Here is an 18,613-nt window from a genome sequence, read left to right as displayed (position 1 = left end):
CGTCCCTTCATCCCCTCATCCCTTCCCAGGTGCTGTTTCAGGGACTGTGGCTGCTGATTAGAGCTGTACCCCCCCCCCCACGGCCCTAACCCGCTGTGAATGGCACCGAAACCGCCTTTGTTCCCCTCCCCGGGGGGGGAAGGGGGGGAGGACCGCGCTGCCCTGGGCTATAAAAGGGGGCGGTGGTGGCTGGTGGCCCCAGCCCCGCTCCCAGCCCCGGTGCCGGTCCCATCCCTGGCCATGGGTCACCCCAGCGCAGTCGCCACGCTGCTCTGTCAGCTGGGGCTCTCCGTGGCCATCCAGTGGCTGTGAGTAGTGGCCCCAGGGAGGGGGGGATGCACCCTGTCCCTCCGCGGTGCCCCTCTTGGGGGCTCCCCCTCTGCAGCTGAGGGGTGCTCCGCATCCCCCCCACCACCCCACTGATCCCCATCCTCTCCCCGCAGCGGGCTGACGGAGAGCGGCAGCGGGGTGGCCTGGAACGAAAGCCACCACTGCCGGCTGCTCGCCGGGCTGGTGCCCGACCAGTTCCAGCTGTGCCGCAGGAACCTGGAGGTGATGCCCAGCATCGTCCAGGCCGCCCGCCACACCAAGAGCGTCTGCCAGAAGACCTTCGCAGACATGAGGTGGAACTGCTCCTCCATCCAGCGTGCCCCCAGCTTTGGCCCTGACCTGCTGAAAGGTAAAAAAAAGGACGCTTCACCCGCTGCGCTCGTGCTCCTCTTTCTGCCCCACATAGCTTTGCAGGCAGCGCTTTAATCTACAGCGCTTGGGTGTTAATTTTGTCTCAGATGTGTGTTTTTGGAGAAAACTTGCTGCTGTTACACCGGCCCTAATCCTGTGCGACTGAGATCTACAGGAACGGACAGACCGTAACTTCTATTTCAAACAAAAAACAGCTGCTAGAGGCTCCGTAAAAAGGGGGGTAGAGGTGGGGATGCTGACAGTGTAATATCATGGGTGGCACAGGGTAAAAGTACAGTATAAAAAAAACCTGCTGGGCTTTGGTTTTATTCTGTTGAAAGGAAAAAAAAAACAAAAACACCTCCTTTGCACTGTGAGAGTTTTGAGAGGAGTGTTTGGCGGGGCAGGGAGGAAGGACATCTCCCCCTCTTCTTCCCAGGAACCCGGGAATCCGCCTTTGTCTACGCCCTGGCTGCCGCCGCCATCTCGCACTCCATCGCCCAAGCCTGCACCTCGGGAGAGCTCCCCCTCTGCTCCTGCGGCTCCGTCCCCTCCGAGGTCCCCGGGCCCGACTTCAGATGGGGTGGCTGCGGGGACAACCTGCGCTACGGCCTCCAGCTTGGCACCGCTTTTGCTGACAGCCCCTTAAAATCCAGCAAGCTGGGGACCCAGGGGCTCAAGGCCATGAACCTGCATAACAACGCAGCGGGGCGGCAGGTGTGTATGGTGCCCACCCGGATTTCTCTCGGTGCCCACCCGGATTTCTCTCGCCAGCCCAGCACACCTCACAGCACCCCGGGGGGGTAGAGGTGACTAATATAGGACAGTAGACTCCGGCCAGGCTGTTGGGGTGCTCTCCTTAAAGTCAGGAGGCAACTAAATGGTTAAAACGAAGTTAAAGATGTTGGCAGATACACCCCCTGCTCCTACCCACCCTCTGCCCCCCAACCATGCTCGCACCCTTTCCACAACCAGCACAAGGTATTTGCCACTTCACACCAGTACTTCCAGTACTTTTTCCCACCCCTCTCATGGGAAGCCGAGGCCTGTGCAGCTGATTTGCCTCATTCGGGGAAGCTTTCCACCTAGTGCCCTGTGCAGAATAAAGCAGTGTCTCCTCTCTAAACTAATCTCTGGTTTCGAGAGACTTTTTTTTCAGGTAAGAGGCTCCCCAGCTCTGCCCAGCGCTGTGCGATTCTGTGTTTTCATGCCCTCGTGTTCCCCAGGTGAGGACATGGCCATTCTGCACCCGCGCTGGCTGGGGAAGCCACCAGCTCCACTGCAAGCTCCAGCAGGGCTGAGCTTCCCGAGGGCTTTTTCAATTTAAAGGTGGCGATAAGCAGCTGAGCTCTTTCATCTCTTGAAGCTTCTCATGGAGGCTTTTACAAATTGACCCGTAGGGTGGGTACCAGGAGAAAGCAGAAGCAAATTCATCTGGTTTCTTGTCCTCTGCAGGTGCTGAGTGACTCCCTGGATACCAAGTGTAAATGCCATGGTGTTTCAGGCTCCTGTTCGGTGAAGACCTGCTGGAAAGGACTGCCAAACCTGGATGAAATTGCCTCTGACCTCAAGTCCAAGTACCTGGCAGCCATCAGGGTGACCCACCGGCTCATAGGGCCCAGGAAGCAGCTGGTACCCAAAGAAATGGATGTCAGGCCAGTGAAGGAGACAGATCTGGTTTATCTCATCAACTCTCCCGACTACTGCATGCCGAATCAACAGCTGGGGTCTCTGGGGACACAGGACAGGTAAGAAACTGCTGCAAAGATGCTCTAACTCAGGCTCTAATTTGATGAGTGTCTGCTTTGAGAGCGTGCTCCAGGAAGCAGGTGCGGGTGGGGACACCACCGCTGGGAAACCTTTGCATCTTAAAGTCCCCGGGGGGGCAGGAAGGCAGATGTTGTTCTTACAGAGCTATGCAGGCGTAAAGGCAAGGGAGAGGCCTCCCTGAGAGCCCGTCAGCTCCGCTCTCCAGCAGAGGATGCACCTCGTGAGGAGTCAGAGAGGGAAACGCCGCCTCTCCCTGCCCGCCCGTGGGTGCCGCCAGCCCGTAACCAGACGGTTTGGCAGGCCGGACTCTGCGGTGCTTCCCACACGTCTCCTGTCTGGAGCGATTGCGGGGCAGGGGGGAGTTTTTAGAGGGATGAAGAAGCCTGGTCTGAAGGTTGAGCCAGGGCTGCCTCAGGGCTGTGACTCGCAATCCCTGTTGGATTTATCAGGAGCAGAAGTTCCTGGTCCTTGCCCTTCCTTCTCCATGGGAAGTTCCTGCCCCCAGCATGACACAGAATGTGCCCAACCTCCGCCCCAGCTGCTCAAACACCCTCACAGGAACTCGAGCTGACACCGACCCCAGTTTGCAAGCAGACCCGTGTGTCTCAGTCAGAGAGGGACCTGGGGGTGTTGGTTGCCAGCCGGCTGAACAGGAGCCAGCAGTGTGCCCAGGGGGCCAAGAAGGCCAGTGGCATCCTGGCTTGTGTCAGCACTGGCGTGGCCAGCAGGGACAGGGAAGGGATCTGGGCCCTGTGCTCAGCACTGGGGAGGCCGCCCCTCGGTGAGTGGGTTCAGTTCTGGGCCCCTCACCCCAAAAAGGCCATTGAATGACTCGAGCGTGGCCAGAGAAGGGCAACGGAGCTGGGGCAGGGTCTGGAGCACAGGTCTGCTGGGGAGCGGCTGGGGGAACTGGGGGGGTTCAGTCTGGAGAAGAGGAGGCTGAGGGGAGACCTCCTGGCCCTCTGCAACTCCCTGCCAGGAGGGGGCAGAGAGGGGGGATGAGTCTCTGGAGCCAAGGCCCCAGCGCCAGGCCCCGAGGGAATGGCCTCAAGCTGCCCAGGGCAGGGTCAGGCTGGCTCTGAGGAAGGATTTCTGTGCAGAAGGGGCTGTTGGGCGTTGGAATGGGCTGCCCAGGGCAGGGGGGAGTCCCCGGGATCCCTGGAGGGGTTGAAGAGTCGGGCTGAGCCAGCGCTGAGGGATCTGGGGGAGTTGGGAACGGTCAGGGGGAGGGTCCTGGTTGGGCTGGAGGAGCTGCAAGGGCTTTTCCAACCCGGATGGTTCTGGGATTCTGTCTTGCTGCCTCCTGCTATGAGCATGTAAGGGCTGGGAGGAGGCCATGGGTACGGTCCCTCAGCTCCCACTCGTGCATCCCACCTTGACAGGCAGTGCAACAAGACCTCCGTGAGCAGCAACAGTTGCAATCTGATGTGCTGCGGCCGCGGCTACAACACCTACACGGAGGAGGTGGTGGAGAGGTGTCACTGCAAGTATCACTGGTGCTGCTACGTGGTGTGCAAGAAGTGTCGGCGGAAGGTGGAGAGATACGTCTGTAAATAACACCAGCATCGTCACGGCAGGCGGGAGGACTCTCATGCTGGTGTCCTCCGGGGCACTGAACGCCAACCGTGAGGGATGCTCGGAGCTCCAGCAAGAAGTGGGCTGTGTGGGAAGCCTGGACTCTCACATTACCGCAGAAGACCTCAGACTGAGTGATACTGGGAAGCCAAAGACCAGAGGCCGACCTCTGCTCCACCTCTCCGGAGCGAGACAAAGGGCTGCCCTCCTGCAGCTGGTTGGCAGCATCCAGCCCTCTGTCTCCAGCTGGGGACAAACCATTTATCACGCCGCACACACAGGCCCTTTTCTCCAGGGGTGAATGGGGACCCTGGGCTGCTATTGTCTCTTTGCAGGAGGTTTCTGACAGTGGCCTGAAAGCCAGGAGTGATGGATGGGAAGGGGGGTAGAGAGCTGTTGGTTGGGAGGAGGCTGCAGGGGAAGAAAGCTGCTCCAGGTGAGGGGGTCATGGGCAGCTCCTTTGGGGACAGGCTTTGCTGTGGGCTCACCCAGCACCACTGAATGTTCCTCCTCAGGGGCAAATACTGGTCCAGAGCCCTTTGCAGCATCTGAAATGAAGAAGGCAGAGCCAGTTATTGCTCCTGGAGACAGAACTCCTCAATCCTCCACACGACCTGCACGGAGATTGCCGCTGCTCTTGGGGGTGACTGATGATAGCAGACCGACCGGGAGACAGGAGTGGTCCCGGCGGCTGCCGAAGCAGGGCAGCATGGAAAAACTGCCTTCTGTTAACAATGTCAGCACTGTAGCTTCTGCCCTCTGGGCTTGTGTTGGAGGTGGAAGCCCTCTCAAGGTGTGGCACACTCATGGCTTCTCCTTCCTGCCCCTTCTTGCAGACCACTAAGGTTTTCAGGCCACTCCTTCCACCCCCTGAATACCAGGTGTGCTGGCACTCTGGCCTGGAGAGAGGATCTTGGGGGATACGAATGAAACTTTAGCCTCTATACTTAATCTAAGTGGGATTCTGGTGCGTATTTTTTAAAATAAATATATTCTATCATACCTCTGTGCGACATGTTTCCTAGGTCGACCTCCCTCCTCCATCTCTGGCCACAGAGAAAGCAAGAACATGTCTAAGGAGAGCCTGAAGCCCCATGTCCATTCCCTTACACACAGCGGGGGGACCAGTTCTGTCTTAACTCTTTCTGCTGCTCATTGGCCCAGGTTTGTCTTTAATTACAGGTATCTGTCAGCCCCAGCTACTGTGCACATATGGCAAAGCTGCTGGAAGGTTTCTACCACCCGCTTCTTCAGGTCTCTGACCAGCCAGCTTCTGAGATCAGTGCTGGGGGCTGGAAACTGAGGCAGACAGAGATTATTTTCTGATCTGAATGTGAGCTGGACTAGCTAAGCATGCGTGTGTGAACTGCAAGGAGTCAGGAGCCAGGGTGGGGGCTCTGACAGCCCCCTGTTTTCCCTAGCACGGAAGCTGGCCAAGCTTGCAGGGGGTGAGAGATTCCTGGTCATGCCGCCTTTGGGGAGAGAGGGTGAGGCCAAGCAGACAGGTGCTGAGGAGAACCCAGAGCACCAGGAGGGCAGGTAAACGTCGTGGAAATCCGAGGGCAACTCCCCGCAGCTCATAGCACGACCTCGAGACTCTGGTGGCTTCGCGTGAGCTTCGCTTTATTTGTGGTTTTCATTGAATGGAGTTGGCCGCCTTCAGCCCCGAGTCCAGCTGTACAATTACTCATTTCCATATTCATTCAATCATTTTTAATAGCCTCTGCAGGGTCACGGAATCAATTCATGAGCTTTTATTGTAAACCATCCCCTCCACTTAATGTGCTCCAGGTTTCTGTATTAACAGTGAATAAGAGCTGAGAGTCAAAGGTGGTTTGAGACAAGCCTGGGAGCTGGAAGTTGAAATGCTCAGGGGTGAAGCATATGCTTGCATAGTTAACCAAGTGAGTTAACTATCATTATCAGTTGTTAATGTGCCATTGACTTGATCTGGCTGCTGACATCTAGCCTTCCCAGACCGACAGTAAAGCCACAGCTGCCAGGTTTCCATCACAGCTGCTGAAGACCCAAAAGCTATCTTTTAAAATGCAATGAGGGGTTAGTCACCGGCATTCCTCAGAAAAGGGAGACTTCAGCTGCTAAACTGCAAAATAGCTGCAGTTTCTGTGTCCCGAGGCAGACCGAGCCGAGAGGTGATGCAGGTACTTAATTAGGAGGATGGCTTAAATACCTTCCCTATAGCCACCTCCTGTGCATCCCCAGATCAGAGGAAGGTGAAACCGGGAGGGGCTGTGAACTCCGCGGAGCATTGCAAAACGAGCTGGTGAGAGGAAAAAAAAAAAAAAAAAAAACAACAAAACAGGGGCAGGATCTTGTGGAGTGGGAGATTCAGCCAGGAGGGTGAGAAATGTGATTTGCATTTGGTAACTACAAACACACATAGCCTGGGGTAGAGGAGAGGAGCCACAATAGCTAGGAATGCCCCGGGGAGATGTTGTGATCCCCTCCTAGAGAGGTCCCATTTGAATTTCTGCCTGGGAAAAGGCAGGGTCAAGTGCTGAATATGCAGAGTCCTCTCCTCCTCTTGCTCCTCGCATCCTGACTGCAAACCCAACAGGGAAGAGCTGGGAAAGGACTGGAGGGGTCAGTCAGCAGCCAGGGCCTTGGGCTCCCTTTGTGTCCTGCAGGAAATCGGGAAACGCTGCAATTAGTTGGAAGGTGCAAAAGGTCAGGCTGTCAGGAAGGAGGATGGTGGGGAGGTGACAGCTAAGTGACAGTGCTCTGAGTGGGGGGTGTTACAGTCTGGGCCCACACCTGGATTTACCAGGTTTGTGAGATCTGCGGGACGGGAAGAGTCTCTGAGGGAGCGAGAGCCAGAGCAAGGCAGTCGGCAGCAGATGATGGATTCGAAGGGAATAAACCCTGCGCTTGGCCCCAGGGGTTGAGGGGATCCCTCTGACTGGATGTATTTTATCTCTCTAACCCTGCCTGGGCATTAAAAACAGCAGGAAAGTGTCAGGGGAACATGGAGCCCCTTCACCCCACCCAGGCTAGCACAAGCACCCTCTGAGGTAAAAGATGAGAAAACCTGGACGCTGACACCACCCTCCAGTGGCTTCCAGCACCAGTCAGTGCGACCCTCTGCCAGAGAAATCGGTGCAAGAGGGCTCTTCTCTAACCCTCTGCACCTTCACTTCCACCCCAGACATCTCCAGCTCTGGCAGACAGCCCTTCAGGACCTGCATAAACCTGGGCAAGGACGGTAGCAGCGTCTCCGAAAACAAGAGCATCTCTGTAACAGTTGTGGCTTTGCAGCCCTTCAGACGCTTCCTCACGCGTTTCTTTTGCCCCGCTTTCACAATCGTCCTCTCCAGGCTGTGGTAGGCTGCTGTCATTACCCTCTGCTTCACGAGCCCTTGCCGGGCGCACTACTAATGTGATGGATCTACCTCTTTGACTTTCTGTCATTAGCCATTTTTCCCTATGTCTTGTGGCTTTTTGTTTATCTGTCTCTCTGGAAATGAGACTCCCTGGAGCTGAATTCTCCATGGTCATGGCAGAAGTCTTTCACTTTCTGGTGCTGGGAGCTGACATGGAAGAGATGGCTCTGAAAATGGCTTGTGCGCAGAACAAAACCATCCCTCTACACGAAATGTGGTGAGAACCAGGCGAAGGGCTTGCTTTGAAAAGCCTCCTCTCCATTACTGCCTGACTTTTAATTTGGGTTTGAAAGGAGTAACACTGGTATGAATGTGATCGTTCCCTGCTGGTTAGACTTGTGCAGACAATGAAGTCTGGAGAAAAGCGAGTGATTTTCATGGTCTCTTTTGACTTTCCTGCTAAAGCATTGATTCCCCCCCCCCCCTTTTATTTCTTTATTCTTTGAGGGATTCTGCGTAACTTATTCCAAGAGGATAGTCTGAGCAAGACAACAAGCTGTCGGTAATCAAGTAAACATTTTGGAGGAAGAATGACTCTCTGTTCATGAACACGTTGGGCTATTTCTTCCCTCCAGCCCTGGACTGCAGCTTGGCCTGGACCGTGGGTCAGGACCTCCACCTGCTCTTTGCTTGTGCTCTTCACAAAGAAAACTGAGCCAGAACAAGGAAAAGGCACAGGATGGGGCCGCTGTCTGGGGCCTCCTCAGCTGTTGATCAGCCTCTGTACTGCTGTAAATATTTGGGGGATGTTGCTCTGACCTTTGGGATGGTTGGTGCCTACACTGTCACACCACAAGACACAAACATGAGTAAATGCTTGTCTTTAAGGAAAAACCCTTGCATCTCTGTTCTCCTTTATTTCTGGGGCGTTCAGCAATATCATGATGCCCCTAAGAATGACAAATAATGATAGGGATTGTCCTTATGGGGATCTTCAGCTGAGGGACAGGGCCAGATCAACGTAGGTGAGTAACAGCCATAAGACCAGAGGGGGAACTAGGCTGCAGACAGACGGCCCTTGGGCATAGCTGGAAGGGCAGTCGGGGTAACGGCTGGGTGAGGCTCACAGGAGGAACAGACCTCCGTCCCTTCTCCTAGGCTGGGCAGGCTGGCATCCTTTCCAGCTCTGAACCCCGTATTTTATATACAGAACCAGGCTTTTCCAGGAGCATCCTCCCCCCAGCACAGAACCGGGGCCGTACAGATTTTGAGGACTTTCTCATCTTGCATATGTGTCAGCCGTGACCACTGTGCATGTGATGATGCGTGGGGGGGTCAGGGATTTCCAGGCGTGCTCCAGTCTGGCTGGAGCAGCACTCGTGCGCTGTAGGATGACGTGCAGGAGCTCTAACACCTTCCAGGAAGACTGGATGTACACGGAACGTGCTGGAGCTCTTGGGAAGCACCGGGCAGGCTGTCTGGATGTGCACGGCCAGATGTTTTACACATGTGTGTTAAATGAAATACACCGTGGTGGTAGGTTTTACTACCTGTATAATGGAAAGCACGTGGGCGCGATTCATTTCTGGAATTGGAAACGTACGAACCTCCAGAAGCTGAGGCTGATCCCTAGACGTTGACTTTATGCTGAAAACCTGCTACACCAAGACACCTGGCAGAACTGGGGAGTGGGAGAGACCGATCCCCAGCTTGCCAAAACTCCAGGAACTCCCCCTTTTCACATGCAGTGGGTCCAATCACAGCTACTATTCCTGTAGTCTCCAGCTTGAGGCTCATTGTGGAGCAAACAGGGACTTGCTGGGTAATTATGCCTTCCAAAGGATCGTTTGTTTTTTCCTTGTATTGAGAACATTAGCTCTGTAATTAGAAGGGGCAGCTCAAAAAAAAACGTGTCCTGCCAGGCAGGCCTCAGGCAGGAGGAGAACACGTGAGGGTACGTGCAGTTTGCTACGCTGGAGTTAAAGAGCAGATTGTGGGTGAATCTGGTTACTAACCCTTACTAATTTCGTGTCTGCATGGTGTAAATGAAACTTATTCTTGACCAGCTGGGACAGCAGATAAAAACACGGGGCTGACCAGCTTCTAGAAAGGAGATTCAGGAGCTTCCAACCAGCTAACCCCCTTGGCTCTTAGAGACAAAGCCTTCTCCATCTCAAAGGAAACCCGGCTTCACACGGATTCCCTATTCTCTTGGTCTAGCTGGCCTGGTGAGCCGGGACAATGTGCTGCCCCCACAACCTGGGTCACAACGGGCTCTCCCACCCCCCAGGTTAAAGGGGAGGGGAGGCAGGCTGAGGTCCCACGCTCCATCAGCAGCCTATTTACAATTCCTTGGAGAGCAAGCCTATAAACCTGCCTGGCTCCCTCTGAGAGGTGAAGGCCTCCGAGGAGAATGCCCCGAGGAGATGTTTGTTAAAGATTAAACAGAGATATCCTGTAGAAGGGTGATCTGGGAACTGCTCAGAGCCTCTGCGGAACACAAAGGATAATGCACCAGAGGAGTTCACTCTAGCAGTCTCTTTTGCTCTGATCCTTAGAAATGCTGAAGTGTTGAATCTCGGCGGTTACAGGGAGTGATGATGTGAGAGGTTTACTGGAGCTTTTAACTGATATATAAGAAGGGGTAAGATGCTGCACTGAGAGTGCTATTACTCCGATGAAAGTGAACTGGTTGAAAATGCTGGGGATGCCAAAGCATCTTCTGTTAGTGAAGAACAAACAGCTGTAGATTCCTGGCTCCATTCCACTTCCAATCATTATGCTGAGTTTTCCCACCGCCGGACGCAGCGTTGTTCTTGCCCTCCCGCGTGGCGTGCAGGAACACCACGCAATGACATAGTCAGCTCTTGCCGTACCTCACACTGCCGTGCCTGCCTTCCCAGCCCAGCAACGCGGTCACACGGAGGGGGGGTGACAGGAGAGTGACGTCACTGCGGGGGGGACTCAGGGCACAGCGAACAGGAACCTAAACCCACAGCTCTTCTGGTTTTTATGAGTAACTTTATATCGAGCTATCTCACGTAGGTATGCAGAAAGCAAACAGACTAAATCGTAAACTGTCTCATTCCTGGAGGCTGAGTGCTTCCAGCCAGCCCTGATTTATTATTACACCATATACATTTATCACATCCAGGTCAATTACTTGTGTGTCTAAGGGACCAGCATTCATTCCTAAAAGCCCAGCTTTAACCTTAACCTGCCTTATGCCTGTTTAAATTTCACAGATCCTGTAAGAAGGGACTTAAGAGCTACACAAAAAAAGAAATAAGAAAGGCTGCTTATCTTACTTTTGTTATAAAAAGAATATAGAGAGTAATGGAAGGTGCTGTGCTTAAAAAAATAAAAACACAACACTATGCTACCAAGCGTTTGCGCTGCGCATCGCGCGCTGCCAGGGTCGTCTGTCAGATGTAGGGCCCAGGCTACGTACAGCACAAGGCCTCGTAAACCCAGCTGCTGTCCTAAGGCTTAACATCGCCCAGGCTCGCCCAAGAGCAGGAGAGGTCCCCACGTGTCACCTCCCGTCCCAGACGGCAGATCTGCCCTAGCACCCGTAGCACAACACCCTCCCTTCGTCACCTCCACATCTGCCCGGGACAGCCCCGGGGTGCTGCCTGCGTGGGGTGTGCAGCCCAGCCGGGGAGGGGCCGAGCACGCCGATGAAATGCCAGCTCAGGGGCCAGTGGCCGAGCGGCTCCTCAGAGGAGCCACGGGTGGGCTCGGCGCGGCAGCACTGACCGTGCCGACAGCTGACGGCTCCAGAGCCCTTTCAGTGCCGCTCTGCCCTCCTCACGCCTCTTGCTCCTTTTTCTAGAGGGGGAAGGTGCATTCTTCCTGTTAATTTACCTAGTTATCCTCATTTTTGCTGGTTTATTGAACCAGTAGTACACCTTCCCCTGCAGTGCCTGGCAAGGTCCGGGGAGGCCTGTGCATCAGGCAGGGACCAGCCGGTCAAAACTTTGGGGACAGAGGATGCATGGGAGGGCCCGAAGCCCCGCCGAGCCTGGTGCGGGCGACGCCGCCTGCCCTCTGCGGGGGTTCCCCGGGCGCTGGGGGCGAGCCGAGGGCCCGGCGGGGCGAGCCGAGGGCCCGGCGGGCGCGCTAAGGCGCCGCCAGCCCCTGCCCGCGGCCCGCCACTACCAAGATGGCGGCTCCAGCGCGTCCCAGCGGCCCCTGTGCCCTCACCAAGATGGCGGCCGGGGGCGGGGCCTCCCGCGGCCGACCCGGAAGTGGTTCTGCGGCGGCGCTTTCGCGGCCCAGCATGGCGGAGGCGGCCGTGGAGGGCCCGCGGCTGTCGGAGCTGCTGGCGGCGGGCCGGCGGCTCTGGGAGGAGGTGGAGACCGGCGCCGAGCCGTCCTCGGGGGCCCCGGCCGTGCAGGATAAGGTGCGGCAGGGGCTGGAGGCGCTGCAGCGGGCGGCCGCCATGGTGGCGCAGCTGGACCTGTTCAGGTGAGGGGAGGGACGGGCCTGGGCCTGGGGGGACCTGCGAGGGTCCCTCCGTGCCTTCCGCCGCCTCCACACGGGCCCCCGGGCCGCCGCGGAGCGGGCAGGGCTTGGCCGGGCTCGGGTGGAGCGAAGCGGGATCGGGAAGGTTCATCTCTCCCCTTGCAGCGAGAACGAGGAGCTGGAGGAGATCGCCTCGGCCGACCTGAAGTACCTGCTGCTCCCCGCCTTGCTGGGGGCCCTGACGCTGAAGCAGGTCGACCTGAGCAGGAGGCTGGAGCACCTGGAGAGCGCTCGGGCCCACTTCTGGCGCTTCCTCAAGCTCTGCAGGAGCTACGGGCTGGGCAGCTTCCACCTACCCCCCGCTGCTGCCAGTCCCCTGGGAGAGGAAGCTGCCGGGAGCCCGGCCCCGGGGGGCCCCGCTGCTGCCCAGCCCAGCCTGGTGGCCATGGCGTCGAGCAGGCAAGCCAAAATTGAAAGGTAGGCCCTTGCTTAGCGGTGTTTAAAGGCTTCTGGTCATCTGTTTAAGGGAAGGGGAGAGCCTCAGGCTGTGTGACATTGTAGAGACAAGGACTGTCAGGAAAGAACTCGTTCCCTTGGAATTCCCTGGAATACTTCGATCGTTAAACATTCCTTTTAAGATATGCGCCACATATTACTTAATGGTGTTGGATTGTGCACAGACTGGAGGGATGTATTTACGTCTTCAGTTTCCAGCCTGCTAACGGCATAAAGCTACTCATGTTGGAACTTACCTACCAATGGGCTTTAAAAAGGTCTTTAAAAAAGAGGTGGTTGATGCTCTTTGTCATGCTTTAGTTGGGGACTTCGATGATTAAGTTGTTTTTTACTGTGTTAAAGGCCTAAGTGGGGCTAAAGAGCTGTTTAAATTGCACAAATGCAAAAATCTGATTTATATTCTAGAGAGTAACTTAACTAAGATAGGTTTGAGGTACTGGAGTACATCAGGGCCTTTGCGGTCAGCGCCTTGTCAGCAGTCTCAGAGCTGCGCGTCACCTCCCCAGTGAGTTTGGTGGGCGCTGCAGGCCAGGCTTAGGTTATGTGTGAACTCCCCTCTCGCTGAGGGCTTGTGTTTGCCTGTCCTGTGACTCTCTTCTGCTTGAAGACAAAAGGGAGGTGCCTGTGTTGTGAGTTCTGTCACAAGCAGGTCGATCAGGGTGAGGTGTTGCAATTATATTTACTTTCAGTAAAACGTGCAGGCATCATGAACAAAATTTTCCTAAGGAGGCCTGTATCACCACACCGGCTCCAGACCCAGCTCATCCTCACTGCTTGCAGCCTCGCTCGCTGAGGCGATCCGGCGTCCTGGGGGGCAGGCTGAGATGGCAGTGGCCAACTGAAGAGAATTTATCCCACTGCAGAGCATAAAGACAAACTGGAAAGGGGTGGTTTGCTTTGCTTCCCCACAGGACAGGGCTGGGCAGTCAGGTGCTTGGCTGGTTAAGATGTATTTTTGGGGTTCTTGTGGCTGTTTGTTTGGGTTTTTTTTAAAATGGCTTTTCTGTGCTCCTTGTCCTTTCAGCTCCCGTGGGTTTCTAATCCTTGCTTCTTACTGTTCGTTCTTCAGGCAGCACTGTAGGAGGAAGTGGGACACAAGGATTTAACCTGGAAGTGTATTATATAGGTAGTTCCCCCCTTTAATTCCTGAAAAGGCCAAAAAATCCAGAAAGCCAAAATTATATTGAAAAACAACCCACAAAACCAGCTGAGACAGAAATTGGAGAAGTGTTTTGATCCGCCTTGTAAGCGGCTTCTTGGTATCGTTGTGTCATATAGAAGCAATTCAAAATAGCTGTTGCACTGGTTTTCTCAGTGAAGGAGCTGATGAGTTACAGTCCTGTTTTCTCCAGATTAAAGTTGCCAGGCTTGCCTAATTTTACCTGGGAGGCTTAATTTTCAAGGATTGCTCAACTTTTAGGAGAAGAGAAGTAATTGAGAGAGGCGCCTCTAAATTTAAACTGTCTTCTTCAAAGCTGCTTGAAACAGAGAGGAGATACTTAAATTACAACAGTAAATCATCACAGCCTCCCTTTTTATATACAATTTTCTTTTTAAATACATGAAATCATGTTAAACCTCTTAGGGTAGTAAAGATCCTACGTGATGTCTAAATTTGAGTTGGCAGATGGAAGTGGTGAGGAAGACGGGAGGAAAATATTTTGCACGTATGCATATAACCCTGCATTTTCAAAGCCTTTTATAAGCAGATTGGAACTCTGATGTAGTTTTCTTTGACAAAAACCTTCTGTTGGTGGTGAGATGAGGTGAGGAGATGGATCCCCCCCTGCTGGGTGTTTAACAACGTGTAAGCACAAGGCAAGAGATGATCAGTAAATGACAACCAGTGTGATCTGGTGCTGCCCGTGCTCTTCCTCTTCAAAGGAACATTCCTGTGAGTCTCTGCTTCACTTTTTCAGGACTCTTAGTTGTTAAATGAATGGGTCCTTCTCGCACAGAGCAGTCAAAAGTCAAAGGCACGTGAAGCTTTATGAATATCTGGGGTTTATGTATCCTTATGGGCACTGGTCAGCAACTGTGAAGAGCAGTTAAAAAGGGATTGGGGCAGGAGATGGCTCTCTAACTACATTTGATTGAATTTCAGGAAATAAGAGATTGTTTATTGTAGAAAACACCGTGTCTGGGCTGGGCTAGAGAAAGGTTATTTAATGATCTCACTTTGTTCTCCTTGAGACAGGTATAAGCAGAAGAAGGAACTGGAGAACAGGTTGGCCTCTATGAGAACCTTCGTGGAGGGTGGGCAAGCAGATGAGGATCAGATACGGGAATTTTACATACTACAAATCCAGAAATGGATCAACACCAGCCTGGAGGAAATTGAGAGTATTGACCAAGAAATGGTCATCCTGAGGAGCAGAGGTACCGCAAAACAGGTACGAGATCTCTCTTGAACTGCAGGGCCTGGGGACTGCGGACAGGCACACCTGGTGCTGGGCACTGTTGCGGGTAAATGAGCCCCGGAGGAATTCAGTAGCAGAGTTATGTGAGTTTTATTCGAATTCTAGATTGAAATTTAGCTCAGTCACAGCACAAGCAGATGAGGTTTGGTTTAGTTCTGGTCTGACATTGGGATTAGTCACTGTCCACTGCTGCCATGTGTTCTAGGCAGTCGTGGCTGGTGAAATGCTAGAGCTTTGAATATCAGAGCTGAACCGGTCTCGTATGTAAGGCTTTTCTCCTCTTTGCTGGGTTCTGCCAGACCCTTAACTCTAAAGAAGTGAGTACGTTTAAAATTAAAAGACCCTTGTGATTTCTTTCAGCCCTACGCTTCTGGTCTACAACATGCCCAGATGTTACAGGAATAAATGCCCATTCTGAATGATGAAAGCTTCTCACAGACCTGCCATTCCTGTGTAGAATAGTGTCCTGGGCTTTACGTCACTCACCTAAAATATCTGTTTAGAAATAAAAATTCATAATGTGCTGACACAGACCGTGGTCCAGCCCAGTGGGCACAGCTGGTTTGTGCAGTTCGTTACTGGCGTTGCAGAGCTCTGCTCTTCTGTAGTGCCCTGGGTGATATCAGTGGGAACAACGAGCTCTGCTGGCTTCAGAGTGTGCTGCGTTTGATCCCTGGGAAAAATAAACTATATTTCATGCTTTGATCTGAGCTGATCTGGTTTAGCTCTGTCAGCTTTCCGCTTTGATCAGAGCGGGTGTAACAGAGGCACAAACAGAAGTGATTTGTGGAAACTCACAGATGGAGTTCACGATTTAAAGCGGAGTAAGGCCTGAATTGTCCATCTTGCTCTGACAGCAGAGACATTTGTCTTCTACAAGACCTTTAATAACTTGTTTGGGGTGGGAAGCCGGGAAGGGGATTCTCATCTACACGATTATCTTGTGACTTTTGTTTGCATCTTCAGTCTTCAGCACCACCACACGGTACTTCTCGGCAAGCCAGGGCTCCACTGAAACCTTTCATTCTTACCCGGGATGCTGCTCAGGCTAAGTATGTTGGTTTGTGATTATTTAGACACAGCATAAGGCAGTGCTCTGTTCTTAGGTCAAGCTTAAGATACTCTTTGAAAGTCATTACCTTCAGGCAGCGAATTGCAGCGAGACGGCGTGTGTTGTGCTGCTGGGCAGGGGACAGGGGAAAGGTTTAAAGCATTTCTTGGACTTTCTGATTTTTTTTTTTTTTTTTTCTTTTTTTTGGTACCGGTGCACTGCAGTGTCTTGGCTAATGCTGTTGGGATGGCAGAAGGGGGGATGTTGTTAAGCAAACGTCACTGTGTTAGCTGCTAGGCCACGAGTTTGCCATTTGGTAAGCTGCAGAGAGGCAAGGCTTATCCCCCCGCCTGACCTCTGTGTGCTGCAACAGGATGGTTCTTCACTCTTAAAATAAAGAGCCCCGCAGTGAAAAGCACACATGGTCTCTGATGTAAACCTGGGAAGATTTCAGTGAATTCAGAGGTGATTATAGGGGCTGGGAAGATGTGATACCTATCAGAGAATCATCAGTCACAATAACACCAGTTTTAGCTGTGAGGCTTTCCCAAGAATATCTGTCTTAACGCTTTGTGGCACCGTGAGATTCTTGCAAGGAATATAGCAGCTAAAGCACAAAATGGGATAGAAAGCAGCTTTCTTGTCATGCTTTTGACATTATTTGCCCTCAGCCTTCCAGATAACTATTTAGCCAAACCGTGCCTAACTTGGTTCCCCTTGGCAGGCTGTGCTAGCACAGCGTGTTCCGCTTTGGGCTGCAGAAGGGATCGAAGGTCTTTGGGCTGGAGCAGCCCTCACCTCTCTAAACGAGCAGCAGGATCTCGTTAGGCACGTTACAGCCTAAGTCTGAAGGCCCGGGCTGTATCAGGCCCTCCGTGATAACGTGCCTGCCGTTGGTACGCATCGGGTTACGGAGCAGTGCTGTGCATGGTTGTCTGTGTTTCTGCTCCTTCGTAGCGATGTCAAGGGCTGCCTTTGCCTGTCTCTTCCTGTAGAGTGTTTGGGGCCGGGTATCCCGGGCTGCCCACGATGACCGTGGACGACTGGTACGAGCAGCGCCGCAGGCAGGGGGTCGTGGCTGGGCAGAGCGTGCCGCAGAGAGCAGCAGGTAGGAGCGGCGAAGCCAAGGCTGGGGTAGAGAATTTGGGAAGTCTCGAGGGAGAGGGTGAACGGGGCCATGGTCAGGGTGTGAAACACCCACTGGCTGAGGAAGAGTGAACTTTGTCAGGCTGTGAAAGTAACTGGGCTGAGCTTTGGCAAGTCCCACTTTCTGTCTAGACGAGCGCCTGGCAGGGCCTCTGCTTGGAGGGCTCGAGTAGGGATCTCCCCCTGTCTTACTGACCCTCACTCCTGTTCTTGACCTTCAGCAGCTATAACTGATGAAGAGTTGCAGAAGCAGCAGCAGGAGAAAAAAGAGGAAGAGGATGATGAGGAAGCTCTTCAGAAAGCTCGGAACTGGGACGACTGGAAGGATACGCACCCGAGAGGCTACGGCAACCGGCAGAACGTGGGCTGATGCTCTCGCTGTGGAGGGAGCAGGGCCTGGAAATGCTGTAAGAATCGCCCGTGTCCTGGAGATAGAGGAGTAAATACACTGTACATAGGCGGAGGTACCCGGGGCTTCGCTGGGAGGCACCAGGGTCGGGAGTAAACCTGACAGTTTGCTTTGGTTTACATTAAATGTCAGACTGGAGCACACTGGGCGTGTACAGATACCCCAGAGCTCCTCTCAGGTGGGGCTTTTGCTGAGGGGTCAGGTTGCCTCTGTTCTCCCAGAGGAAATCCTCGAGAGGAAAGTCCCTGAATTTGGAAACCGCTCTTTGTATTGTGGGTGGATGTATTTATTTTTTTTTTCCTCTCTATTTTAAGCAAAATAAAATCTCTTGTGCTGCCTAGTTCTTGCTGTGAAAATCCCTTGCTCTTCATCCCAGGCTCTTCCAGAGGAAGCCTGTCAGGCTGATTTCCAGCCACCAGAGGAGTTGGGGATGGGAAATAGGGAACATCCAACAGCTTGTTTCTTCAGCCGAGGCTTCTTGTGGCACAGCTGCATGGCCTTTCCCTAGGCTTGTGCCTCTGTTCCTCCCAGAGCAGGTGGCCAGGAGCGCTGGGGATTTTTTTTTTGTTAAGTAGATCAGGTGTTTTGAGGGTGATGTCAGGAAGGGCTGATGCTACACGTAGTACTAATGGTTTAATAGAAATACTTGTGCTTTTGCTTGGCGTGGTGTGGGGATGGCGTGGCTTTAGCGTACATGGTGTAATGCACAACGTGTGTGTGTGTGTTTGTGCTCCAGACCCTCTCGTGGAGCCCGACAGGCCAACGCTGGGACAAGTGGTGCCGTATTCAAAGCGAAGTAGCATGTAGATTGTCACTGTGCTTTGAAATCTACTTGCAGAATGACCCCAAGGGGGTAAAAACGTTTTCTGGGTTCCTCTGAAGGTCCTTTAAATAGCTGCTGGCTCTTATCCTGAACTGGGTGAAGGGAGGGGCCACAGCATGTCTGGCACTGACCTGGCCCACGTGTGTTTCTGGGTGAAAAAGTGAGGAATCACAGCTGGAAGGGTGAGTTGCCCAGTGTGGGCTGGCAGCTGGGCCTGTGGTTCCAAACCTGTCACAAATGTTGGGATAAAAAAATGAAAGAAGCATCGCTGCTGCTTGTGCTTGTGGTAGTGTGTCACCCAGAGCCGGCCACGGGGCAATTTTGGGTTCAGCAGCAGGGTGCTCCCTTACCCTGGGGACAGCAGGATTCTAAAAGAATTTGGGTTTTTTTCCTTCCTATTAGCACGCCCTCTGC

The 18,613-nt window shown here is 53.5% G+C and overlaps 2 protein-coding genes across 5 annotated transcripts; both read left to right on the top strand.

The window, feature by feature from the left end:
- The first annotated feature begins 240 nt into the window (after nt 1-240).
- Nucleotides 241-4,008, top strand: LOC141964675 (protein Wnt-11b-like). Its single transcript, XM_074915349.1, has 5 exons — nt 241-308; nt 444-679; nt 1,121-1,398; nt 2,137-2,429; nt 3,834-4,008. The coding sequence occupies exons 1-5, from the start codon at nt 241-243 to the stop codon at nt 4,006-4,008; spliced, it is 1,050 nt and encodes a 349-aa protein (XP_074771450.1).
- Nucleotides 4,009-11,639: 7,631 nt separating this feature from the next.
- Nucleotides 11,640-17,716, top strand: IGBP1 (immunoglobulin binding protein 1). 4 transcript variants are annotated; one of them, XM_074914945.1, is made up of 6 exons: nt 11,640-11,837; nt 12,000-12,311; nt 14,548-14,743; nt 15,737-15,822; nt 16,817-16,929; nt 17,192-17,716. In XM_074914945.1, exons 1-6 carry the CDS (start codon nt 11,650-11,652, stop codon nt 17,335-17,337), a joined length of 1,041 nt encoding a protein of 346 aa, XP_074771046.1. In that variant the 5' UTR covers nt 11,640-11,649; the 3' UTR covers nt 17,338-17,716. The 4 variants fall into 4 exon arrangements, with proteins under 4 accessions (XP_074771046.1, XP_074771045.1, XP_074771047.1 ...); XM_074914944.1 differs by having other exon boundaries at nt 17,189-17,716; XM_074914946.1 differs by having other exon boundaries at nt 16,817-16,955; nt 17,209-17,716.
- The last annotated feature ends 897 nt before the right edge of the window (nt 17,717-18,613 follow it).

This window comes from Athene noctua, chromosome 11 (assembly GCF_965140245.1).
Source record: "Athene noctua chromosome 11, bAthNoc1.hap1.1, whole genome shotgun sequence".
Taxonomy (NCBI): Eukaryota; Metazoa; Chordata; class Aves; order Strigiformes; family Strigidae; genus Athene; species Athene noctua.
Note: the sequence above shows the minus strand (reverse complement) of the source record. Positions and strands in the feature narration are given on the sequence as shown.